Genomic DNA, 27229 nt, shown 5'->3' with positions numbered 1-27229 from the left:
ACCGGTCCCTTAAGGTAACAGGACAGGTAGATAAGGTGGTTAAGAAGGCATATGGGATCCTTGCCTTTATTAGCTGAGGCATAGAATATAAGAACAGGGAGGTTATGCTGGAACTGTATAAAACGCTAGTTAGGCCACAGCTAGAGTATTGTGTGCCGCTCTGGAATCCGCATTATAGGAAGGATGTGATTGTACAAGAGAGAGTGCAGAGCAAATTTATCCAGAATGGTGCCTGGGCTGGAGAGTTTTAGTTATGAGGAGAGATTGGATAGACTGGGGTTATTTTCCCTGGAGCAGAGGAGATTAAGGGGGGACATGATGGAGGTGTACAGAATTATGAGGGGCATAGATAGGGTAGACAGGAAGGAACTTTTCCCCTTGGTGGAGGTCAATAACCAGGGGGCATAGATTTAAGATGAGGGGCAGGAGGTTTATAGGGGATGTGAGGAAGAATTTTTTCACCCAGAGGTTGGTGAGAATCTGGAACTAACTGCCTGAAAGGGTGGCAGAGGCAGAAACCCTCGTAACATTTAAGAAGCATTTGGATGTGCACTTGTGACGCCATGGCATACAAGGCTATGGGCCTAGTGCTGGAAAATGGCATTAGAATAGTTAGGTATTTGTTTGACCTGCGCAGACTTGATGGGCTAAAGGGCCTTTTTCTGTGCTGTAGACCTCTATGACTCAGTGGGCAGAATTTTGCCCTTGGTGGGCGTGCGGACCCCACTGGCTCAGCGGTGGGCGGGCAGCAACCCCCGCTGCCGAAAAGGGGCCTGCCGCCATTTTGAATTGGCCCGCCCAGCGGGCTGCCCGATGGGAAGCGCTATGTGCTTCCTGTGCGCGTGGGAGAGGGATTCCCCAACTGTCAAAGTGCACTCTTTCGCACATGCACATGAAAGAGCGCACTGCTCCCTGAGACTAAGTGCTGTCTCAGGGAGAGCGCTGACAGTCTAAAAAACTTTAAAAATAGAAAAATTAAAAAATTATTAACATGTCCCCCTCATGTGACAATGTCACACGAGATGGGACATGCTAATAAGAAGCACAGAAACTTAATTAAAGTTTTTAAAAACAGACATGAAACCTCATCCCGCCGGTGGATGAGGTTTCATGTTTTTTCAGAAGCCCGCTGGGGCTCCTGGCCTGCCTGCCAGCCTTAAGGTTGGACGGGCAGGGTCTTTAATTATCTTAATTATCCTGTCAATGGCCTCACTTGGCCATTGACAGGTTGGTGGGTGGACAGCTGATTTCGCTGTCCGCCCACCTTCCTGAATATTTAACTGGACCGGGATGACGTTGGGGGTTCCCCCCCGACATCATCCCGCGTCATTTTCGCATCGGCGAGCGGGCCCCACCCCCATCTCGCCGACGGGAAAATTCTGGCCTATGACTCTAACCTTTGCCCCTTGACATTCAATGGCATTACCATAACTGAATATGGTATCCAAAAGTCCAAAAGTGCTGCTGTGTAAATAGTCACCTGAATTTATATGCCAGTGGACACTCTAAATTTTTCTCTGTTGTGTATGAGCTGCTATTCCTCCACTCAGTGCATTTTGCTGAAAACCTAATTGAGATCAAGAACTCACCAACTCTTTTAAAATAGTATATATTTCAGATTTGTAATCTGCATTCATCTGAGATTTACAGACATTCTTAGGTGAAAACTAAAAAATCAAAGAAGGTTTTAATGGTGAAAAAACATGCTTTAATTTCATTAATACTTTTAGAACATCAGAAAATGCAGCTAGTTACTAAAAGCTACAGAAAAAATTATTGCAAGTACCTGTGCTATACAATTGTCAACATTATTTAAAAGTACTTTTTTTAAATGAATTTTCCCACCTGATGTTCTCCTGAAAGGATAAGTGCAGCTTAGAATCATAGAGGGAGTTGAAACAGTGCATTAATCCATTGGTTATGTGCCACTGCTTGTTTGGAACCAGAACATTTTTTATAGAAAGATTAATGTGCATTGGTTCTCTTTCAGCATTTCCAAGAAGGGAGAAGGGCACAGCAACATATAGAAAGCTGTTGGAAACAACTTGAGGCAGTAAGTCTGATCCACATTTCACGCTTTGGTGCATACAGCTGTCTTGGTTACTAAGCAATATATCACTCCTGATTGTTACTGAGAATTAACTTGTTTTATTTTGCACCACTGTCTTAAGATTTAGATTTAAAATTAATTTAACAATTATAGTTGATGGTTCTCATTGTTCTGGTAAGAGCATTCTATGCTCACTAACTCGGGATGCCTGGATTGCCATAATATCTTTTTATTCCTGCTAAAGATTGTGGGTGAATGATTTTGGTGCAGACTTTGTGGTTCTTATATAAAAGTCAGTTTCCATATAACATCCTAATTTTTGTAATGGAATTTATGCCTAATATGAATTTTACTCAGAAACTGAGAATCCTTCATTACCTAATTTTGCGCATTTTTTTAAAGTGGTGATGAGATGTTGGGGTCGGGGCAGGTGCAACAATGTGTCACAACAGATAAAGTAATATGAAGTAAAGTGCATATAAAAGCGTATGTTGCCACAGCAACTCGGACTCCTTGGGAAGACCAGTTAGCTCAGTTGGCTGGATGGCTAGTGTGGATCAGATCGGTGCCTACAGCACAGGTTCAATCCTCATTCCAGCTGGGGTGGATTCGGAACTTGCCTCCTTGACCTACCCGTGGTGGAGGTCATGGCATTGTGTGTCGGACTTGCCTTGTATAGTGAACTCAATAAGAAGTAGAAGAAAATTGAGAAATCTGGTGCTCACAATATAGATGAAAGATTATTCCTTCCTCTATCCTGAAATAGCTGTTATCCCATAAGATTGGTAAATGCATTGTGTCATATGCAAAGCAGTTTCCAATTTAAATTGTTAGCATTAAAAAGTATACATATATTGAAAACTGGCAGAGCTGTACTTAACTTGGATTGCTTCTCTTAATTCTAAGTTTTGTTTTCTAATAGAGCAAAAGGAGGTTTGAGAGAGATTGTAAAGAAGCAGAACGAGCTCAACAACATTTTGAGAAAATGGATAATGACCTCAACGTAACAAAGGCTGATGTGGAGAAGGTATGCTGAAAGTAGCTAATAAATAGTTCAAAGTTGTTGCCATATGATCAGCCACCTGCCTTGTTGTTTAGAGATTGTTTCTACATGACAAATGTTACTTTTTGAAAAGCAGAAATAATTTTGGAGAAAATGCCCTCCAATTATTTGTGACAACTGATAGATATGTGCTTTGTCAAAATTATTTTCTGCTCATTTTATACACAGCTGAAATAACAGATCATGCAGAAGAGAAACAGAACAATTTCTTAATTGGTGAAATTGAATTCTCAAAATGGAGTTCAGCTAATCTTCATTATGCTGCAAGGTGTACTGAATGATTGACAGCTGGGAATGGCAGACCAACTGTAGCCTATAGATTCAGTTTGATGTAGAGAACTGTGGAGTTCTGAGAATGATTACCTTGCTATAATCAGACTTGGAGTTCAGGTCATCTTCGACTTTGGACTTGTATGTTGCTCCTGGCAATGTTACAAGAGAGTGAAAAGAACACTGTTGACAGCCTGCGTTCTCACAGCTGGCAGGGGATGTCTTCACCAGATGTTATCCAAGCAAGTATCTCCCATGATTCCAAAATGGATGTCCAAGAGGTACATTTGGATTTGTTGGATTGTAAATATCTCTTCTCATCAAATAGAGACATTTGGTAACCTTTTTTTTTATAAACGTGTACTTTATGCAGCTCTTTGGTTGAGGTAAAGTTGCTATTTCTGAGCCTTGCAGTCCTACAGGGCCCCAGTTAACTGATCTCAGTTTGGGATGCTGCATTTGGCCACACCATCCCTAGGTTTGTAAATCAGCCAGAGATCCTGCTCATGATTGCTGTAAAACAATCCCAGTGGAAACGTGTATGTTTGTGCGCCATGAAGATAGGTTTTATTAAGCTTCTTTAGTTTTATATTCACAATATGCAACAGAACATTTAAATAATTAAGCATTTCAGTGATTGGACTCTAGTAAGTGAATAATGAAGACTTAGAATGACCTTTTTGGTTGAACAAGTTATCACTGCTCCAAATGTTAATGATGTATGTGAACATTTTGAGCTTTAAAGAACAAAGAACCTAATTATTCTTTTAATAGAGCATATTTCCATAGAAACGGGTATAGGGAAGTTTGGGCTTTGACTCCTAGAATTTGCTGAAATAAAATTCGGGCTTAAGGTAACATAAGAAATAAGAATGGAGGAATTGCTAAGTGGTGGATGTGGCAACAGTCCAGCATTTCAAAAATTAATGCAACACATGTCACAGTACAAAGGAAGCAATTTATCTCTAATAAACCTTTGGACTACATACTTTTAAACGCTTGTTTTTTTTTCTGTATTGTAATATGTCAGCCGATGAAGCAGACATTGTATGAGCATTGGCCTGAAAATTGCAGGCTGTCCAGAATAAATAGTCTGCATAGTTGGCCAAAATGGTATGGTTATACAGTCCACATGTCTGCTTTTCACCTGCAAGAATTTGGGGCAATTAGTTGTTTCTGGAGAAGGAGCAGTCTGATCCAGACCAGTGCATCTGGGGATTAAACCTGCAAAATCAATCATGTATACTTCTGCTTATCCAGGACAAATTTCTGAAGAAATTTGATCCCCTTCTCAAATATTATTTCAAGATAGGTTAAGTTTGATTAGTTATGTTTCATTAAAATTATTTTACGTTCCTCAGCAACTGTCTTGTTTTCTGAGTCTAAATGATTTTTGCTTCCTTGCCTGTCTATCTACTTTATTTTTCTCTTTTGTTACTCGGCCTCCCAATTTGTACCTCCGGGAGAGCTGCTGGTGTCGATCAAACTTGGCTCAATTAGAGGAAGCAAAGGATAGTTGTGTATAGACTCGCATTAGAATAAAGATGGTGATTAGCGAAATGTGAACAGGAGTCAATGCAAGGATCATTTATGTACAACGTAAGCAATGATTTGGAAATGGAAGCCAGAATCAAAGCTGTCTTAAAATTGTTGTTACAGCCTGAGAGTAGAAGCAAGAAACAGTGAACATGTAGACTAACTACAGAGAGACCTGAATAGTTTGTAAGGCGAGGAGGTAGGGGAGAGAAGGACTGCTCTTACAAATACTAAGCGTTGCATATTGTGTTTTTTGACAAATGATTGAAAATAATGAGATGTATTTCAAAAGAAAGTTTATTACTCACCACAAGGACTGCATTGATTTCCTCTGGTCCTGTAAACCTATTTTCATTTTGGTATGTGAGTGATGAAATATGATAGCTACATTCTGACAAAATAGAAAACTGGAGAAGCTTCTTGTGCTAATATTGTTATTATACTGGTAGCCTTGCTTACTTTCCCTTCTGTTCTCTCTTATATTGATATACATGAACAGGAATTTCAAATTAGTAGATCTTTTATTTGTCCTGATTTTTGTTGGCTGCTGCTGCAGTGCATAGTTTGTTGTTATTCTGCATGTGGTTTTTGAGCCATTTTAATGTACTTAACTGTTGGATTATCAATAATGTTTATAATTATATTTAAATGTGTTATTGCCCAAATATTAAATGTGAATTAACTAATAAATAACATACTGAATTTTTTGGCATTTATTGTATGCCATGACAGATTAGTCTTCCCATCCAAACAACAAGTTGACTATCTCAATACTATTCCCTTGCACTTTTTTCCAGAATGTCTTCATTTCTAATGTATTTGGCTTTAATCACATCTTGCTTTCTGTGTTCTAATATTTTCCCTTCGATTTGGTTTCCTAGGTATCCCTTTAGCTTATTCTATCATTGTCTTTCACTTAAATGAGATTACCACATTTGCTTTCCCTGCCTCCATCTCATCAAATTTCCTGCATTTTTTTTATTCAACTGCAGTTTGGTTTTCATTAAAGGACATTCAAAGCTTTTAAAATGTACAGGCATTTGACACTTTGGAAGTATTAAGCCAATTTAGTGCTGTTAGCAAAGTGGTTTCTATCTAAATAGCAGTTCTATGTAAAATAGATGAGGATCAAGAAATATCTGATAGAAACATTGTGATTATGAGGATATTTTTGTGGTACCTGCAGTGATTGTTTGGTTTGTACATAGAAATTACAGCACAGAGGCCCAACCTGTCCATATTGGCATTTGCTCTCCATGCAAGTAAACAGTTCTAATTGCGTTAACCCACCCTCTTCCCATATCCCTTTCCCTTCATCCACCAATTTAATATAAATGTGAAACAAGAAGTTAATCCATGTCCATTTAGAAATAGAAATGGGTCTCTGCTCAGTTTCTACATCCTTCAGCAGTATCATCTCCGGATTGGTGTCTTGGCTTTTGTTTCGTTTTTTTAAAAAAAATCTCACTCAAAAAAAGCATTCACCCCACACTGCTCCTTTTGTCCCAGTTATTATCTTGATGCGACAACTCAGGAACACAAATGATTGAAAATTTGGATTACATAGATGTACAAAACAGTTGAGAATTTGAGCCCTCTTAAAAACACTAATAGGCAGTAGTGTCACTAGACAAATTCAATTGATCAGAGGCATGTTGACATTACCAGATGACGATAAATGTTGAAAACGCAAGAACTGAAAAGATGAAAGGATTTCATACAATCTCTTAAGTGGCAGTGTGTGCCCATGTGAGGGCTAAGTAACTTAGGATTTTGGTACTATAGTGCCAAAAGACCAAGGTGCCCTTCAATGTCAGCCATGACTCAGTTGGTAGCGCTCTCACCTCTGAATCACAAGGTTCAGGGTTCAAGTCCAACTCCAGGGCTTTAACACTTGAACTGTTACAAGTGTTCAGACTTGAATACAATAAGTAATGATACTGGCAAAGATATAAGATTATAAAATTCTTGAACTATTTTTATTGAATTATGTTTCACAATTACAAGGATACTAATAGCACACTGATAGCTGATGAACAGGCGAATAACATCATGCAGCACCCATCAATGAAAAATAAAACTTACAAACTGATTTCTTTCAATTCGCTTGTGTCTTCATTTTATAAATGCCCCATAGAAACTGAATACCCCCAATCAATTTGTGTTTTACCCTTTTAAACTAGCGGACAACTGGCCTTTTTCATCCAGCTCCCTGTCTTACGCTGAATTATGAGATCGAAGGTTTACACATCCAGTTGTCTGGATGATACCCAGAAAGTTGAATCTTTCACACAGTCCCCAGCCTTGCCCCTCAATCTCTTTATCCCTTTAAACCACAGAAAAACTACTAGGTCTCTTTCACCCAGGCCTTGTGTCTTTAACTCAACCAGGAGACTAAAGATTATGTGCTCCCTGAACAATACTCTCAGTACCCTTGTCCCTGTTCACACCTGGAGGGCTCATCAGGAGCCCAGGGAAAAAGATGTAACTTCTGACATGTTGGCCTACATCTGGCTGTACATCAAAGGACAAAGGAAATGTACACCTTTCTTATGCCCCTCTGTACATGTGTTTTAAAAAAAAAAACCTGTGGTGATCAGAGATTGGTTAACTCCCTGCCTGGTCACCTCTGTAGGTGGTCAAAGACGATGCTAGCCCTCATGGACAGAGTCCCTATAAATTGTTTCAAAATGCCTTTTTTGACTGTTACAGGACCCCCAAATATTGTACATGTTTGATAAGCGTCACACAGGTGTGCCTTCACAATGTTTCAAGGCTTTTCGCTCCACTGACCACAATGATGACCCCATGAAATCGGAAGAAGTCTCAGGATTTCCTTAATGTGAATGCCTTGATAATCAGGCACCATTGGACTGCTTCCTGACCCCTTATAGGCTTTTTGATCATTTTATTGCCTATATTCTCTTTAAGACACTCCATTTCTGTTTAAATGCTTGCTTGCAAAGGTAAATTGACCATTACTATTTTCCACTCCCTTAACCGTTGTGTCCCCATAAAGATCAAGCTAGCAAACTCAGCAGTGGCCAATCCAACTTAATCCCATCGTGTGTTATGTATATTCTCACATCAAAACAAACATAACTATAGTCATAAAAATAAAAAAGTGTGGATGCTGGAAATCCAAAACAAAAACAGAATTACCTGGAAAAACTCAGCAGGTCTGGCAGCATCGGCAGAGAAGAACAAGGTTGACGTGAAGGGTCATGAGGACTCGAAACGTCAACCTTGTTCTTCTCCGCCGATGCTGCCAGACCTGCTGAGTTTTTCCAGGTAATTCTGTTTTTGTTTTTAACTATAGTCATAATATGCAGCTGAAAATTAATCAGTTCTTTCGTCAATTCAGTCCATATTACGAGCTTGAGAACTTGAAAATTCAAAGCTGACACTCTAGCTCAGAATTGTGGGAGTGCTGCATTGTCAGAGGTGCCATCTTTTGGATGAGATGTTAAACTGAGGCCTCATCTGCCTGCTTGGATGAATGTAAAACATCCCATAGCACTATTTCGAAGAAGCACAAGTGATTTATCCTTGCTGGCCTGGCCAATATTAATCCTTCACTCAAATTCATAAAAACAGATTATCTGGTCATTATCACATTGCTGTTTGTGGGAGTTGCTGTGTTCAAAAGTGATTACACCTCAAAAGTGCTTAATTGACTGTGAACTGCTTTGAGGTATCCAGTGATCATGAAATGTGCTTTATAAATGTAAGTCTTTCTTCCTTTTTCCTTCATGTTGAAGTTAATTAGAGGTGTCTAGAAAGACGTCAAAGGAAGTTTGGGTTGATGAATCATGCAGGCACTTTGACCACCAGAAGTTTATAACTAGATAGATTACATGTGATATAGAAGAAGCGTTGTTGGATCATTTGATCCATTCTAATGTATCAAAAAAAGCTCAAAACTTGAGCCAACGTCTTTATGGTAATATGCTTTTGTCTGACTGATGGTTTCTGGTACTTGTGATTTTGGAGTTGACTGTTCAAGTTCCGAAAGTACTAAGCTATTCTTGCACTCAGATTCTTGTGGTTATTCTGACAGTGCTATAAGTCTAAGCACAATTCTATACAATGACGCAGTACAGCAATAAGTGTGTTCTGGTTCTCCTTGGTTAATGCAATGTAATTTCTTGATACGTAGCTGTTTGAAGAATGAAGAGTGTTTTAATTACTGAGAAGTAGAGCTTTTCCATTAGTTAGCAATATAAGGAAGTACAGGACTGGCAAAAGCTGCACTTGTGCTGATTCCCAAAAAATAATACCTCCTAATCACTCCTTCTTTCAAATATGTATCCAGTTGTCTTTAAATATTCCATGAAATCAGCTTCTGGTGCCAGTCTGTTTCACACATTCACTGTCCTCTCTGTAAATTTTGCTTCTCTTGTGCCCCATTTCTTTTTTAAGTTTGAGCCTGCCTGCTCTGTTTTTAGTGTCTGTGGCAATAGCAAATGTTTTATTGAGATTAAATTCATCTAATCTATAAAGATTTTAAATAATACACCCCATCTCTTCTCCAGAGCAAACAGTTTTCGGCTCTTTAACCTCTCTAACACTTAATACTGATACTTAATGTGGGTAACAGTTTCGTTGTCCTCTCCTGCAGTGCCTGAATATTCTTCCTGAGTAAAGTGACTAGATTTGTTAACTGTATTGTAGCTATGGCTGCAATGGCTATACCAATGCCTTGCACAGGATCATTGTCCTCTGCTGAAATTTGTGTTGTATCCCTCTATGTGCATTCCCAAGGTCCAGTTAGCTCTTGGTTGTTTTGAATTACTATGATCCCTTTCCTGTGTTGTGTCCAATAGCCTAGAATCATTTAGATTTCTGCTGTTCATTTCTCTTGCCTGTTATTACCTTGTATTTGTACAACTTAGCAGCCCATCTTCCCTTTATTTAGTTTGCCCTTCATTCTTGTTTGAATTCTCCCTTTCTCCAATTTGGTGTCCTCTACAAATTTAGACAACTTTATTTCTGTCCAGTTCCAGATCATTTATAAACAATGTAAATACCTTAGCACTTATTCCTGTGGCATCCTATGATTGCTTACTATGTTGATGCAGTTCCATTCACAACCACTTTCTCCAGAGTAAACAGTTTCAGGCTCTTCAACCTCTCCTCTAAGCACTGATACTTAATTTAAGTATCAGTTTGTTTGTCCTCTCCTGCACTTTCTGCATTTTCTGGTTCAGCCAATTTTGAGTCCACCTCAGAAGCTTGTCTCCTATACCATGTCATCCCAATTTGTGGGCTAATCATTTGTGTGCCATGGTATCAAAAGCCTTTCTGAAATCTGAAGGTAAGTTACCTCCACAGAAGTGCATTTATGAACAAGGTTTGTCTTTTCCTCATAGAATTCCAGTAAATTTATTAGGCTAGCGATTCCACCCATAAATCTGTGCTCACTCCTTCTTTTCAAAGTGTATCCATCTTCAGGATGCCTTATAATTTATATACAACCATTGTTAGGCTCACTGATCTGTAATTCCCTGGGATGTCCCTCTGCACTTTTTAAAGATTGGTGTTATGTTAGCCATTTTCCAATTCTTGGTCACTACCTCTGTTGATAAACTGCTGTTCATAATGAGTTCTTAAAGGCAGTGAGTGACAAGGTCATAACAGATTTTATGTGCAAACCGTTTTTTTAAAGAAATGTATGTAGCCTGTCTGGTCTTGGTTTATCAAGAGCAATTGACTGAAAATCTGAAATAAAAACAGAAAATACTCAGCTGTATTTGTGAAGAGAAAAACCGAATTAGCATTTCAAGCTGGTGACTCCTTGTCAGATCTCCTGTTTTGTGTTGCTTTAACTTCCTTAGCCTATCAGTGACTGTGTTAGCTGAAATTATGATCTCTTTTAGAGTCAGTTTAGGGTCAGTGATAGGACCATTCCCCCTGTGTCTGAGGATTGTATTTTGAAGACCCACTCCAGGACTTGAGCAAATAAACTAGGCTGATAGTTCAGTGTGGTACTGAGGGAGTGCTGTATCGATGGAAATATTGCCTTTCAAAAGAGATATCTGCCTACTCAAGTGGATGTAAAAGAGCACTATTTGAAGAAGAGAAGCCAGCTGTTATGTCTTGGCCAACATTCATCACCTAACCAAAACGGATAACCAGTCAAGCACTTTATTTGCTGTCAGTTGCTATGCATTTATCTATGAAACAATAATGACTTGATTTATACAAAACTGGTTTAGGTTTGTTTTTATAATTGCAAAGGGAGAGAACAGTAAAAGGTACTTGACTGAGGAGAAAGAAATTTCAGCAAGGATTATAAAAGGAAGAATTCATAAATTTCAAATAAAAATTGGCATATAAGGCAGCAATACAATATGAATAATGAGATGATATGGATACGTATTTCCAAAAAAAGTAAGGGATTTGCAGCAAAAACTGGAGTTTCTTACCTGAATAAAAGAAATTGGAGTTGAAATGAAACTTAACCTTTAAAAAAGACGTAATCACTTTGGGAAAATAAATTTGGGAAAATTTAATGAAACAAAGAGAAATCAATTCAAATAGATAAATGAAGAAGGAATCCCAGAATTTATAATCAGGGGCATAGAGTACAAAATTTTTTTAAAATACTAAACCTATACAAATCTCTTGCTTGGGTGGAGTAGAAATATTGTGTCCACTTTTAGTCTCCTTTCTTTATAAATGACCTCAAGGCTGGGAATAGTGTACAGAAGTGATTTATTAATATTATACCAATGATGAGAGGCTCCAGTAATTAAAAGAATCTAGAGAAACTGGGCTCTTTAAAACATTGAAATATAACCAAAGCAGTGTATCAGCTAAGCCAATGTATGGAGAGTCAAGTGAGTTTGAAAGGGTTATCATAATGCATGGAATGTGGAACAATATTACAAAACACTGAGGATAGTGTTTGATAAATGCACGTGTCTAGAATGTCTCATCCATGCTGTGTCTCAAATAACGCCTTTGTTTTGTGCTAAGCCCCATGTGACCATACCCACAAAAATGTAGTTAACTTAGATTTAGAGAGACTTCTGTGAATGTGCATAATTTATATTTAATAGTTTAGGATTATGCACTTTCTTTTAAGAGTTTACAGATTTGTAATTATGTTTACAATATTTAACTCTTGATAATTACAATATCAGTTATGAAAAATAAATGAAATCTAAATGCCAAATAATGACCAAGTACTAAAGAACATGCTGACTTCTTGAGCAAATCATTATATTTCTAGTTCATGCCAAACGCCTCCTGAAAGATAATAGATTACTTTTAAAATATCTGCCAAATTATTCAGAATTTTGAAGCTATTAAAACTAACATTTAGTACTTGTTAGGAAGATTTACAAGTAATTGCTAAATCTCCACATAGTATTGCACTTCAATTTTAAAAGTGCATAATATTATTTTTAAAAATAGTAATTTCTATCAATAAACTCTTTGAAATATTTACAGACTGTTTGGCCTGATAACATTTGTTATATTCTTTTTGCAATCAGTGCAGTATAAAATATTTGTTGAAAATGTCAACAATTTGAAGAAAAATGGGATCATATTCCAGCAGGGTTAACTTTGGTTCTACACCACCAAGAGTTTGCCCCTACAAATTGATTTTAAGATTAGTGTTATCTATGGGGCCACTCGATCTTCTTTGTCAGAATTTATCATTAATTCTTAGCAATGTACTTAGAAAATCATAGTATGATTAGACACTTTCAACATGGTTTTATGAAAGGGAAATTGTGTTTGACAAATTTATTAAGGTTTTTTGAGGGTGCAACAAATAGAGTAGATAAAGGGGAACCTGTAGATGTAGTATACTTGGATTTACAAAAGGCATTCAATCAGGTGCCACACGGAAGGTTAATATGCAAGGTAAGGACTCGTGGAGTTGGGATAGATGGTTGGTTAACTGACAGGCAGGTTGTGACTAGTGGAGTGCTGCAAGGATCAGTGCTGGCGCCTCAGCTACATACTCTCTATGCTAATAGCTTGGGTGAAGAGACAGAGGCCAAGATTTTCTGGCCTCGTTGTGGGCGGGACCTGCCGTGGGCGAGGCAATGCCCCAGCCAGAAGTCCATTGACTTGCGGCGGGACCGGAAAATCGCGGCGGCGGGCAGGTGCAGAAAATCCTGCCCAGAGAGTAAGGTATTTCCGTTTGCTGGTGATACAAAGCGTGGTGAGAATGCAAGTTATGAGGAGGACACAAAGAGGCTGCAAAGAGATGTAGAGAGGTTAAGTGAGTGGGAAACGAGGTGGCAGATGAAATATAAGATTGGGAGTGTGAGATTATCCACTTCAGTAGTAAGAATAGAAAAGCAGAATATTTTTTAAAAGGCATGAAACTTGGAAATGCTGATGTTCAAGAGACTTGGATGTTCTTGGACAAGAAACACAAACAGTTAGTATGCAGGTATGGCAAATAGTTAGGATGTTAAATGACATGTTAGCCTATATTGCAAGGCGATTGATGTACAAGAATAAGGTCTTGCTACAGTTATATAGAGCTTTGGTGAGGCCACACCTGGAATACTGTGTGTGGTTTTGGTCTCCATATTTAAGGATATGCTTGCATTAAGGCAGTACAGTGAACGTTCAGTAGATTGGTCCCTGGGATGAGAGGATTGTCCTATGTTGGGAGGCTGAGTAAATTGGGTCTATATTCTCTGGAATTTAGAAGAATGAGAGGCGACCTCATATAAACATATAAGATTCTGAAGGGAAAAACAAAAATTGCTGGAAAACCTCAGCAGGTCTGACAGCATCTGTGGAGAGAAAGACAGTTAATATTTCGAGTCCGTATGACTCTTCTTCAGATTGATAGAAGTTCTAAAGAAGAGTCATACGGACTCGAAACGTTAACTCTGCCTTTCTCTCCACAGATGTTTTTGTTTTTGTTTCAGATTTCCAGCATCCGCAGTATTTTGCTTTTTTATATTAAGATTCTGAAGGGGCTTGACAGAGTAGACAGACGTTGTTTGCCCTGGCTGGGAAATCTAGAACACAGGGACGCAGTCTCAGGATAAGGGACTGATCATTTGGGTCCAAGATGAAGAGAAAATTCTTTACTTAAAAGCGTCACAAATCATTGCAATTCTACACTCCAGAGTGTTGTGGAAGCTCCATTGTTGAACACCAGAGCACAAGAAGTAAGAGCCGGAGCAGACCATATGGCCCATTGAGCCTACTCCACCATTGAATCCGACCATGACTGATCTTGGGCTTTAGTTCCATTTTCCTGTCCGTTGCTCATATCCCTTAATTCTCTGCGAGACCAAAAACTCATCTACCCCAGCCTTAAATGTATTCAGTGATGGAGCATCCACAACCCTCTGGGATCGAGAATTCCAAAGATTCACAATCCTTCAGTGAAATAATTTCTCATCTCAGTCCTAAACAAACGGTCCCCCTATTCTGAGACTGTGTCCCTGTACTTTAGACTCCCCACCCAGCAGAAGCAATCTCTGTGTTTACCCTATCAAACCCCCTCAGAATTTTATAGGTTTCAATGAGACCGCCTCTCATTCATCTAAACTCTAGAGAATATAAGCCCAGTTTATTTAGCCTTTCATCATAAGACAACCTCCTCATCCCAGGGAGCAATCTAGTGAACCTTTGCTGTATTGCCTCCAATGCAAGACTACCCTTTCTTGAATGTGGAGACCAAAATTGCACACACTATTCCAGATGTGGTCTCGCCAAAACCCTGCACATCTGTAACAGGACTTCTTTATTCTTGTATTTCAATCCCCTTGCAGTAAAAGCCAACGTGTCATTTGGCTTCCTAATTGCTTGCTGCACCTGCATGCTAACTTTGTGTTCCTTGTACAAGCACACCAAGTGTCTTTGAACATCAACAGTTAAATTTCACACCTGCTAAAAAATATTCTGCTTATATATATTTAAGGCTGAACTGGACATATTTTTGGTGTCTCATGGAATCAAGGGATATGGAGAGGAGACAGCAAAGTGGAGTTGAGGCTGAAGATCAGTCATGATCGTATTGAATGGTGGGACAGGCTTGATGGGCCAAATGGTCTTCTCCTATTTCTTTTATGTTCTTATAAACTTAAGCCAGAGCCATTATTTGCAATGTTAAAACAATCCATTCCAAGGTCCAATATTTTCCTGTGTAAATGAGCCATAATTAGCTGTTTGTTTCCTTAGTTTAAATGAGTATCATTGAGCTTACTGTTGTCTTAAACTGTGACGTTACTAATGTCTGACTAGGTTCAGAAGAAAAGAATGGAGACTGGTAGCCCTGAGTGATATGTCAGGTTTTATTTTACTGGCGAAACAAATGATTACTTTAGGACCATCTCGAGAACTGTATGTGTCTATGTTTCGCAGTACGGTTGCTTCTTATGAGAATGCACCATGTTAGTGTCACAAAACTATCATTTTTCATAATATTATTGGGGGATATTGTAAAGTAGGGGTGTGTGTGGCTGATTTAATTAAATTAAAGACGGATAGACTGCAAGGTTGAAATTATCAAAAGAGTTAGGTGTAAAAGGGCATGTGAAATGCTAATGAGTGAACTAGGGTAAAATCTCAGCAGATATGGTGTGAATGAAATTTGCATTTAAAGATAAGTGGAGAGGTGTTTGGTATTCAAAGAGACATGATAGGGTGTTTACAACTAACAAGGTAAATAAGGCAGGTTATCACGTTAATTTTTCCCAAAAGTGCTGGCCATAATGACGACATAAAACAGTTTTAAATTATGGGAAAAGTAAGTTTCAAAGACATGGGGGTACAATGGGATTTACTGATTAAAGAGAAATAAATATATTTCAAGAAGGATTGGAAGGCTACGGGTGTGTGTCCGTGTAATACCTGAAAGGTACCCCATGTGAAACAGATGTGGGAAAAGCCTCTAGCCACTTTTCAGAAGTCTGCTGTTCCAGTAACCAAAGTTGTATTAAAAGCCTTTGGAATTCCACTGTCAAGTGGGTGCTTGTGGTAACTTTGCTGGATTGTCGCTATAAATTTAAAATCTACCTTGGACTGCTGCCTCAAAGGGGGCGTGTAGTAGGGAGTCTGGTTAATTAGGAATTTTGGAAATTGTTATAATATTAAGTAACCATGTAATTGTAATCTTCTGTATGTGTTTTATTCTTTTCCTTTGTTAATAAATATTTTAATTCAGTTTGTAAAATCAAATCATTGTAGATTTGGTCAGCCTGGCAAACACCACCTGCTGTATTATAACAGTCAGTCATTTCAGAAATGCTTAAATCTACAGTGTACGTTATTAGGAACTATAAAGGGCTGGAAATGCCGGTCTTAGCAAAGAGTATATAACAGCTGTATGTTGATGGACAAATAGAACTGTGAACACTTGTAGTTATTTGCCCATGGATGGTATTCCACGTAATTACTTAATGGTGTGCAATGCAGAAATAGTTATAGCAAGACTAATTTAAAGGCAGAAATAATTTGAGAATTGAACAGTTTATCTACAAGCCATTTGCTGTTGATGTATATATCACATTTTTGTAATGATGGACATAAATATATAGTTAACCATATAGATTCTAATTTGGTAAAAGGCAATTCCTAATAAAACTTTTATACTAATTTCCAATTTGTTTTGGCATAAAATCTTTATAGTTGAAAATCTGAACAAAAAGGAACTTGATTTCACATGAAAGAATCCCACTGATTTGCCATCCTATGTTGTGAGATCAATTTATTTTAATAAGATTTTATCTTTATTCACTCTAGCTTTATTTGCTATGGCAATATATCTTGGCCAACAGAGAGATCATCTGCTGCCAGGTGCAACACTGTGTCAGTGAGTTGCACATTTTTTTTCAGCCAATCCCCTTCTTTATGTTCCCATTAATTGGAGTTATTTGACGTTGCTCAAAAGGGACTCCCCATTGTGCAAACATACATCATGCCACTTTGCTGCAGAATTAGATGGACAGTGGAACATGCTACGCGCCAAGTGGTGTTTGTTTACTTTCACTTCTGTTTAACATGCACCCCCAAATAGATAGTATTTGAATTTTAAAATCATATGAACACTACAAAGTTGTAGCTTTTAGCATTGCAGAAGAAAAAAACTCACCTTCCTTGCCTCTGATTTCAATAGCTATGAATTTGACTGAATAGTTTTTTTTTATTCTTTCATGGGATGTGTGCGTCGCTGGCAGGGCCAGTATTTGTTGCCCATCCCTAATTGCCCTTGAACTCTTAGGCCATTTCAGAGGGCAGTTAAGAGTCAACCACACTGCTGTGGGTCTGGAGTCGCATATAGGGCAGACCAGATAAGGATGACAGATTTCCTTCCCTAAAGGACATTAGTGAACCAGATGGGTTTTTATGACAATCAATGATAGTTTCATGCTCACCATTACTGAGACTAGCTTTATATTCCAGATTTGTTAACTTAATTCAAATTCCATTTGGAATTGGTGGGATTTGAACTCATGTCTCCAGAGTATTAGACTGTGCCTCTGGATTACTAGTCCAGCAGCATTACCGCTAAAGCCTCTATTGTATCATTATTGGGAAGATTTTCTGTGACATAGATCAGGTATTTGCATTTCTGAGTGAAGCCTTTATTATTAATATATCACAGTTGGATTCTCAATTCTTTCAGGAGTGCTTATTTGCCATGGCCTCGTCAGGTTTAATTCCAGAATGGAACATATCGGAATAGCAAATTTGTGTGTCATAAAGGCAACAGTTCACTATCTATTTAGTGGCACATTTAAACAGGAATGAATGAAAAACAAACAACACTGCCAAGCAAATGTGAGGCTTATTTTTCCACTACACTTCCTAGTTTAATGAGATCAAAGAGTATCGTATTTATATATCAGATACAGCACACCAGCTCTGAGTTGTAACAGGTAGAGGTTAAAAAGGGAAACAAGGATTTGTTACGCACAGTACTTCCATTACCTAAGGGTCCCTAAGATGTCAAGCTGTTGTTGACGGTGGCAGAGAAAGTAGTTAAAACGGCATATGGGATCCTGGATTCCATAATCAGAGGCATCGAGTATAAAAGCAAGGAAGTTATAATGAACACTTATAAAACACTGGTTCAGCATCAGCTGGAGCATTGTGTCCAACTCTGGGCATCACACATTAGGAATGATGTAAAGTCTTTCATGATGATGCAGAATGGTTCCAGTGATGAGAGACTTCATTCGCGTGGACAGATGGAGAAACTGAGGTTGTTCTCTTTCGAGAAGAGAAATGGAGAAATTTGGTAGAGGTGCGCAAAATCATGAAGGGTCTAGATAGAGCAGACAGGGAGAAACAGTTTCCATTGGCAGAAGGAACGAAAACCAGAGGAAATTGATTATAAGGTGAATGGCAAGTAGACTAAAGGTGACATAAGAGAGAACTTTTTAATACAACGGGTGGGTAGGGTCTGGAATGCACTGTCTGAGAATGTAGTGGAGGCAGATTCAGTTGTGGATTCCAAAGAGGAATTTGATGAGCATCTGAAGAGAAAAAAAATGTAGGACTATAGGGAAAGAGTTTGAGAGTGGGACTAATTAAGTTGCTCTTGCAGAGAGTGGGCACAGACATGGCAGACCAAAAGGATTCCCTCTGTGCGGTAACCATTCTGATTCTATTTTATACAGCAGTTTTCTGCACCCTTACTATGCCAGTATTTTTTTGAAATCATTCAAAAAAAACATAGGGCAACTAGCTGTTCGTATTTGTACAATTGAGAGCATGTAAATGTTGTACGTACTTGGTCTTTGCACACAAGATCCATCAAGTGATCCTCATCAGTCATGCTAGTCGGTTTGAATTTGCAACATACACTGCTCCAGTTTTATCCAAAATGGAGAGAGTGCTGATGCACAGACACAAATGTGATGCATCATGGCTCACTTGCATGACTGCTGAAAGATTATGGACCTTAGATTTCAACAATCCTGGCACACCAAGTACAACCTGACCACAAGAAAGTTCAGTATAGTCACTAATAAGGATTGCTTGCTCAGAAGTTGAGTTACACCAGTGAGTAGGTGTAGCACACTTTCATGGTAACGTGGCATGCATTAAATTCTAGGACATTGTTAGACTTAAATACTCGATTGAAGCTCGAACATCACAACTGCAGTTCATCACCGTCTTAGCTGAAAGAATTCAGTGTGATATTTGACCAAATCATTAATGTTCAACACAGTAAATATATTAAAATGTAAAACTCAATTTTTAAAAAATTGCACATTGCTTTCACAAAGCTTGTGTGGTACCTCAAAAATAATTTTGGCAAGTTTTCAATGTTGCAAACTGATTTTATTTAAAAAGGATAATGTACTTTGAATATATTGGGTTGGCACATTAAACAAACTAAAATGAACAAACCAATAATTGTTTTTTATTTAAATTAAGTTTGCAACTTTGATTTACTGCCTTTAGAGGAGATTTTTTTTTTTTGCAAATTGAGGCCCCATGGTCCTGCTTCAAACAGATGTACTGTTCTTTCATTTTAGTCTTCAGCAAATGGGCATTAGTAACAGTTTGTGCCCATTGCTTCAGTGTACTAGTAAACAGAATCCATCTTCTTCGGGCCTTTAAAACTGACCTATGGTGGAATTTACTAATCATCTGGTGTTTAGGATTAGCAGCCAAGCTGTCTCCAAGCTCTGTTTTTTTGTTCATTGTGAAGTTTGCTTGACAAGTAAACATTGTATTCCCATATTAAAATATTTCACTTGTGAATGTGTAAACAGGGTGGTATTTTGTATGTAGGAAGTTTTGTCTTTTTTTTCTTTTAAAATAAGGGACCATTCCAGTTTTAAACAGCAAAAGTGCAAAATTATTTTTTTATTCGTTCTTGGGATCTGAATGTTGTTACCAAGGTCAGAATTTGTTGACCATCCCTATTTACCTTTGAGAAGGTGGTGGTGAGCTGCTTTCTTGAACTGCTGCAGTCCATTGGGTGTAGGGACATCCTTATGCTGTTATGACCCAGGAACAGTGAAATGGTTCCAAGTCAAGATGGTGGCTGACTTGGAGGGGAGCATGTAGATGATGATGTTCCCATGTGTTTGCTGCCCTTATCTTTCTAGGTGGCAGAGGTCGGAACGTTTACAAGGGGCTGTCAAAGGAGCCCTTGGTGAGTTGCTGCAGTGAAGATGGTACACATTGCTGCCTTTTAGATGATGACCGCTTTGGAGAGCAAGGAGATGAATTACTTGCTGTAAAATTCCCAGCCTCTGACTTGCTCTTGTAGTCATAGTATATACAAAACTGGACCAGTTAAATTTCTGGTCAATGATAACCCCTAGGATGTTGATGGTGGGGGTTCAGCGATGGTAATGCTGTTGAATGTCAAGGGTAGTGGTTAAGTTCTCTCTTGTGCAGATAATCATTGTCTGGCACTTCTTGTCAGGTTTTACTCATCATTTATCAGGCAAGCCTGAATGTGGTTCAGGTCTTGCTGCATGGAGACATGGGACAGGATCTTCCCCCGCACCCCCCCCCTGGTTGGAGGGTGTTGTGCAGGTGCGGGCACGAGCGGGTGGGTTCCCGATCGGCGCCCCTGGTCGGGGGCGCACCACCATTTTATGTGGGCGGGCCAATTAAGGCCCGCCCAGCGTGACATGCGCCAGGAAGCGCTATGCGCTCCCAGTGCAGGTGGAGGGGGGGGTTCCCTGAACCGGGAGTACGATCCTTCGTGCATGCGTGTGAAAGAACGCACAGATCCCCCTGAGGCAAAGTGCTGCCTCAGGGAGATCGGCTCAGGTTTCAAACATTAAATAAAGATGATTTTTAAAAAGATTATTGACATGTCACCTCATGTAACACTGTCACATGAGCTGGGACATGTCAATTTCTTTTATTCAAACATTTCATACAAACTTTAATACCCTCATGAAACCTCATCCCGCCCGTGGATGAGGTTTCATGTTTTTTCTGAAGGTTGCCTGGGCTCTTCGCCTGCCCACCAGCCTTAAGGTCGGGCAGGCAGGTCCATTAATCTATTTGATTACTTTTTTAATGACCTTAATAGGCCTTTGAAAGCTCAGCAGGCGTGCAGCCAAATCAGCTGCGCGCCCGCTGAACTGACAATCTAAATGACATCGGGACGCACGCCCGACGTCACCGCGCTTCATTTTACGCATCGGCGAGCGGGCCCCGGCCCCCCGCTGGCCAACCAGAAGATGCAGCCCTTGGACTTCTTCAGGATCTGAGGAGTTGCAAGAGGTATTGAAAACTGTGCAATCATAGGCAAACATCCTCACCACTGACCTTATGATGGAGGACAGGTTACTGAAGCAGCTGAAGATGATTAGCTCTCGGATACTAGCCTGAGGAACTCCTGCATCAATGTCCTGGGGCTGAGATGAATGGCCTCCAACAACCATAGGCATCTTTCTTTGTGCTGGATATGACTCCAGCTAGTGAAGACATTTCCCCTGATTCCCATTGACTTCAATTTAACTATGGCTATCTCATGCCACACTGTGTTAAATGATACCTTGATGTCAAGGACAACTGTTCTCACCTCGTCTCTTGAGTTCAGCTCTTTTGTCCATGTTTGAACCAAGGCTATAATAAGGCCTGGAGCCAAATGGCCCTTGCAGAACCCAAACCGAGCATGTTATTGCTGAGTAAGTGCCACTTGATAGCACTGTAGATGACTCCATCACCTTGCTGATGATTGAGAATAGATTGGTGGGATGGTAATTGATCAAATTGGATTTGCCTTGCTTTTTGTGAACAGAACATACCTGGGCAATTTTCCAATTTGTTGGAACTAGTTACCAGTATTATAGCTGTACTGGAGCAGCTTGGCCAAAAGTGTGACTAGGTATGGAGCACAAATCTTCAGCACTGCAGCTGAGATATTGTCAGGGTTATAGCCTTTGTTGTATGCAGTATGCTCAGTATGTTCCTGCTGTTTAGCACACGTGTAATCCTGTGTTCTAACCTCACCTTATTTTTAGGTATGGCTGGTGCTACTCCTGGCATGCTCTTCTGAACTCCACATTGAGCCAGAGTTGGTTCCCTAGTTTGATGGTAATGTTAGAGTGAAGGATATGCTGGGTCATGAGGCTACAGATTGTGGTGGTATCCAATTATGCTGCTACTGATGGCCCAGAGTACTCGTGGATGTCCAGTTTCGAACTGCTAGATCTGTTCTGAATCTATCCCATTTAGATGGTAGTGCCACTCAACATGATGTAGGGTGTCTTGATGTAAAGATGGGACTTTATCTCGACAAGGACTTTGCATTTGTCATTTTTTCCAATACAGTCGTGGATAGATGCATCAGCAATAGGTAAATTTTGAGGATGAGGTCAAGTGGGTTTTTCCCTTTGTATGTTCCCTCACCATTTGCCGCAGCCCAGTATGACAGCTATGTCCTTCAGGACTCAGTCAGTAATGGTACTGCTGAGTCACCCTTGATGGACATTGAAATCCTTGACCTTAAGTTTATTATGTCCCTGTGCTACCCTCAGTGCTTATTCCAAATGGTTTTCAACATGGAGGAATACTGATTATTGAGTTGAGGGAAGGCAGAAAGTGATAACAGCCAGATGTTTCCTTACCCATGTTTGTCCTGGAGTCACAAGTAGGTCAGATTGGATAAGGAAGGCATATTTTCTTCCTAAAAGCACATGAATAACTCAAATGGGTTATTATGGCAATCCAGTAGATTCATGCTCACAATTACTGAGATTCCTGATTTGTTCAATTCACTGAATTTAACTTCCTAGCTGCCATGGTGGGACTTGAACCGTATTGACCATAAGTCCAGGCTTCTGGGTTACTAGTCCAGTTATCAAACCACCAAGCTATCATGGCCAGTGAATTGCTTTGCTATTGGGAGATTTTAAGGAGTTTTGAATAGCCTCAACTTCAATTCATTGTCTGCTGTGGCTTGGCCGAAAAGTGCATTAAAACAGAGGTTTGCAATTAATAAATGAGTTTACTCCACACTTCATTGATATTAATGTTATATTGTGTTTCAGTATTTATGTGTACTCGTTCTTATTTATATGTTCATGGGATATGAGCATTATTGGCAAGGTAAGCATTTATTGGCCATCCCTAACTGGCCTTGAGAAGTTTTATACACAGTTCTCCATGGCCAAAAGTTAACTGAATTTAACTTTCTTCATGCCCCTTTCCATTCCTCAGCTTTTGCCAGTGTCTCATATTGAGGTACTTCCCATGAACAGTAGGAATCCTCTGTTACCTTATGTAAATAGCCAGCTATCTTCTGAGCTTAGACAGTAAGTATGCCAGATTATTAGACTATGTGGGGCATCACAACCAAGACTAATCCTGTTCTTGCATATTATCTACACACATATTCTTCTTGCATGATTCATCAAGTAGAGATCAGACTGTGAACTTCAGCTCGCGTTTTATTTCCCTTCCTATCCTACAATTCTGAGGCCAACAATTGTACACTCATTGGCACCCTCATGTACATCAGCTAGCCAAGCAGTGAGCAGGGGACCTAACAGCTAATATTTATCAGTACAACATCTTATGGTAAATGTATCCACCAGGGAGCACTTCTCACAAATAAGCCTTGCCATACAAGTCAAAAGAATTGGAAACCTGCATTCATAAGTTTCTGCTACTTAGTATAGGTTGCCCATTCGCAACACAATCTGTGGCCCCTATGTAGGTATTAAGTGAAGGGAATAACTGCAATTGAAAGAAAGTGACAATTTAAACTCATCATTAGATTCTAGCATTATAAATTGAATTCGTGTAGGTTTCATGTGCTGTCCTTCAGAATTCACTGGTTTTCTAAGAAAAACTATCAGGCCACCAGAAAAACCCTACAAGTACTTGCCTGCTATCACTGTGGAATATTACCTTATCCACAGATCTTCATTTGTAAAATGTCGCATGTAAATTTGTTGATGATACACTCCTATCTTTTATTGCAGGTTCTTGCTAACTTTCCTGCATTTCTGATTGTACAATTTTTGTTTCTCTTTCTTCCATCCTTACATCTACTAGCTTGTACGTCATCTTTGATAACTATTCACTGAGAAATAAAATAACTCCATCATTTATGAGAAAATGCACAAACATACAGTATGAAACTGAAGTATGGTATTATTGATTTTGTGAATATTTCTGAACAGGCACGGCAGCAGGCCCAAACTCGACATCAGATGGCATCTGATAGTAAGGGAGAATATTCCAGTGTTCTTCAGAACTTTAATAAGGAACAACATGAACATTATTACACAAATATACCAAACATATTCCGGGTAAGTTGGAATCTGGCTTCTTTCCATTATATAAGAATGCAAGACTGTAAATAGTCAAAAAACAGTGATCCACAATTTCACATTTTCCAGCAAATGACTTCAAAAATCCATGTATAAAATTTTGCATACAGAATACACCTGTGCAGCATCACATCACAGAGTGGTTTTTGCACTTAAGGCATCACACAACCTTGTCAGTGAGTATACACATTTGTGCAAAATGTTTACATTTTTCATCATACTGAGGTAGCAAAACAGCTATTAGAGTTTATGTTTGCTTAGTAACGGGAGATGTGTTGTTCCAGTGGATTTAGCAGACAGATCACTGCCAAACAACTGCCTGATGCTTTCCTCACTGACACTGAGGCTTCCAGCCTCATACCTGACACTTTTGTTTCACTCTGGAAGCAGACTTTCTGTGCTGTGGTAGAAAATTCTTGATCTTTTTCCAAGTCAAGGAATTATAACTAAGAGCCCGAATCAGGACTAGCAGTGATGCAGAAAAGTTCACTGTGAGCTTCAGGGAGAACGGGAAGAACTATGGAATGGGGGAGGTGGCAAACATTGCCTCTATTGGAATAGGACAGGGGAAAGTGTCTCTAAATGGAAGAGGACGTTAGAAAAGCTCAAAGTGGGGAGGAGTTCAGAGAAGACTCTCTCAACTCAGCAGGGTGAGGAGGAGTTCTTAGAGAAGCTTTGTTTTCTTTTCGCTCAGCTATGAAGCTATTTATTGGTCCCCAAGTATTTCTCAATAATCCCTGCAATATAACTGGCTCAAAGCCTGCCTACATTCCTGCTGGTTCAGTGTAGCTTACTTATCCTTATCCTTAGCTTCAGGATAACCAAAATATATTTTTTTAACTAAGGAGTTGAGGAGGAATGAAAAGAAAAAAAATTCTCCAAATGCTTAGAATCCGAAGTAAAATCAGAAAATGCTGAAGAATTAACCTCTACCTTCTGTGTTAGTAGACTGTGTGTATTTCCAACTGTCCTCATTCAGAAATAAAAGTTCCAGTGAGTTGGTGGGTGACACTATAATGTACATTTACAGCAGTATCTGCATAAAAACTTGTGTGAAGTCCCATTTGTAGTTCAAGGAAATATTTTGTGATCTTCATTCACACACAAGTGTGCCTTTTAAGTTCTAACACGCTGCTGCTATTTGCCTTGATACCTTACCATTCCTAACTGTATCAGATACACCAAATTGAAAGATGTGCATTCATCTGTGTTTCTTTGATGGAAGAAAATAAAAATTAAAAAGTGAAGTATGCAGTGCTTCCTCTAAGGTGATAAAGGAGTCATTACTCACCAATCATCCACTTTTTAAAGTAAGAAATTCTTAACTTAGAATGCTAGTAACTGGTTTAAAAAAAAACCTGATCCAAATTTATATTGTCACTACTGTAGATGATTAATGTAGATGCCCAGGAACAAAACTATAATTACAACAAATGGACCAATAGAATAATTGATGTCATGATCTACAGCAACTATATATTTTCATTAAATTACAGTAGCCTTTAGGCTTTTAAATGATTAAATCAGATTATTGTCGAAAATTGAGTATAATTCAGGATACAATATCTACTGATCAGTAAACAAGAACTTGGTAATTAAGCAATGGACAATACACCAAACACCCTGACTCTTCCTGGAGACCATACACAGGGTTTTAGTTTGTCATGTATTAAGTATAGAAAATTAATTAATTAAAACTACATTTAATAATAAAATTGTTAATTTCAGAAAATTCAAGATCTGGATGAAAGAAGAATAGTCAAAATTGGTGAATCAATGAAGACCTTTTCTGAGGTTGACAGACAGGTCGTACCTATCATTGGAAAGTGCCTTGATGGAATCACAAAAGCAGCTGAATCTATTGACGAAAAACACGTAAGTCTATGTGCAATGGTTACTTAAATATAAGCTATGCTGAGATTGTTCCTGCTGGGCTTTGAGATTGTAAATTCTATTTTGGGAAGTTTAATGTTGTAAAAGTGACACTTTTCCATCACAAGATGAGCCTCATCAAAAAACTTAGTAAACATAAAGAGACCAGAACAAAATATCTGAACAGGTGGTAAAAGTCCTGTGGAAGAACTTCAAAAAGATCAAAAATAGAATTTTTTGACATTTAAAAAAAAATTGCACCAAAATCGAGATTTGGATAATTGCAAACTGAACAGGTTTTGCTCTCGCAGGCTATGAAGTTGACTGAACTCCTCAAATGTCTCTCAGCTTTGCAACATAACTCTGTTCAGTTATTAATCCACAGTATGGAGTGATGCTTTCCACTTGGTTTGTGTGTACAATAAATGTATGTGACTGACTAATGCAGTCTTCTCTATTGAGTAACCTCTCACATGAATTTGAAATTGTTATCTATATTGCTTTCAATTAGATTAACTGCAGCCTTTGCCACTACAGTATCCTGATTGACTGAACAATGTGGTTCCAAAGTACATACACCAATTACATGCATCATCCCAAAACCATTTCATGCATGAGATTGTATTAGCTAGTCAGCCCCTTCATTATGATGTTGGTAGCCATTAAGCTTTCTTCAAAAGTGACCAGTTGTCAAACCTATACCGTTTCAGCCTTTTCAAAACTGGAAACCGCGGAACAATCAGCATTGGCTTTTATTGTCCTCCTGTACAGTAACAAAAATGTTGATGATCTGTGTGTTTTGCTGATCATTAATACCTTTTTTCTTTCAGTACACTATAATTGAATAGCATTGAAGAATGCTTCCTCTGTAATGTACAGGATTATTCAGACAACTGTGATTACATTTTTCTGAAACTTTTGAAACAATTCCTTAAGGTTTAATCGATGTAAAATTATGTCACTCCACTTTTTAAGAAAGGTGAGAGAGGGAAACCGGGGAACCGTAGACTGGTTAGACTAACTTCTGTTATCAGGAAATGCAGAGCAGGCAGGTCATGATGCCATTCAGTGTGCAATGCTGATTTTAATATCACGAGCTTCGTTTAGGAGCTCAACACTGCCTTAACCTTACAAACTGAACATAGTTGCATACAAAAGTCAATTAATCATCCTTATACATCCCCT

The 27229-nt window shown here is 38.9% G+C and overlaps 1 protein-coding gene across 7 annotated transcripts in view; it reads left to right on the top strand.

Moving 5' to 3' along the window:
- Positions 1-27229, top strand: part of fnbp1b (formin binding protein 1b) — a 275894-nt gene that overhangs the window by 155744 nt on the left and 92921 nt on the right. For all 7 annotated transcript variants that reach the window (XM_078550045.1, XM_078550041.1, XM_078550044.1 and 4 more), the window contains exons 5-8: positions 1991-2053; positions 2973-3077; positions 24023-24151; positions 25901-26047. In XM_078550045.1, the coding sequence (XP_078406171.1) occupies positions 1991-2053; positions 2973-3077; positions 24023-24151; positions 25901-26047 (444 nt within the window). The remainder of the gene's footprint in view (positions 1-1990; positions 2054-2972; positions 3078-24022; positions 24152-25900; positions 26048-27229) is intronic.

Source organism: Cetorhinus maximus, chromosome 10 (assembly GCF_964194155.1).
Source record: "Cetorhinus maximus chromosome 10, sCetMax3.hap1.1, whole genome shotgun sequence".
Lineage (NCBI taxonomy): Eukaryota > Metazoa > Chordata > Chondrichthyes > Lamniformes > Cetorhinidae > Cetorhinus > Cetorhinus maximus.
The sequence above is the reverse complement of the archived record's forward strand: the minus strand, read 5'-3'. Positions and strand labels throughout refer to the sequence as shown.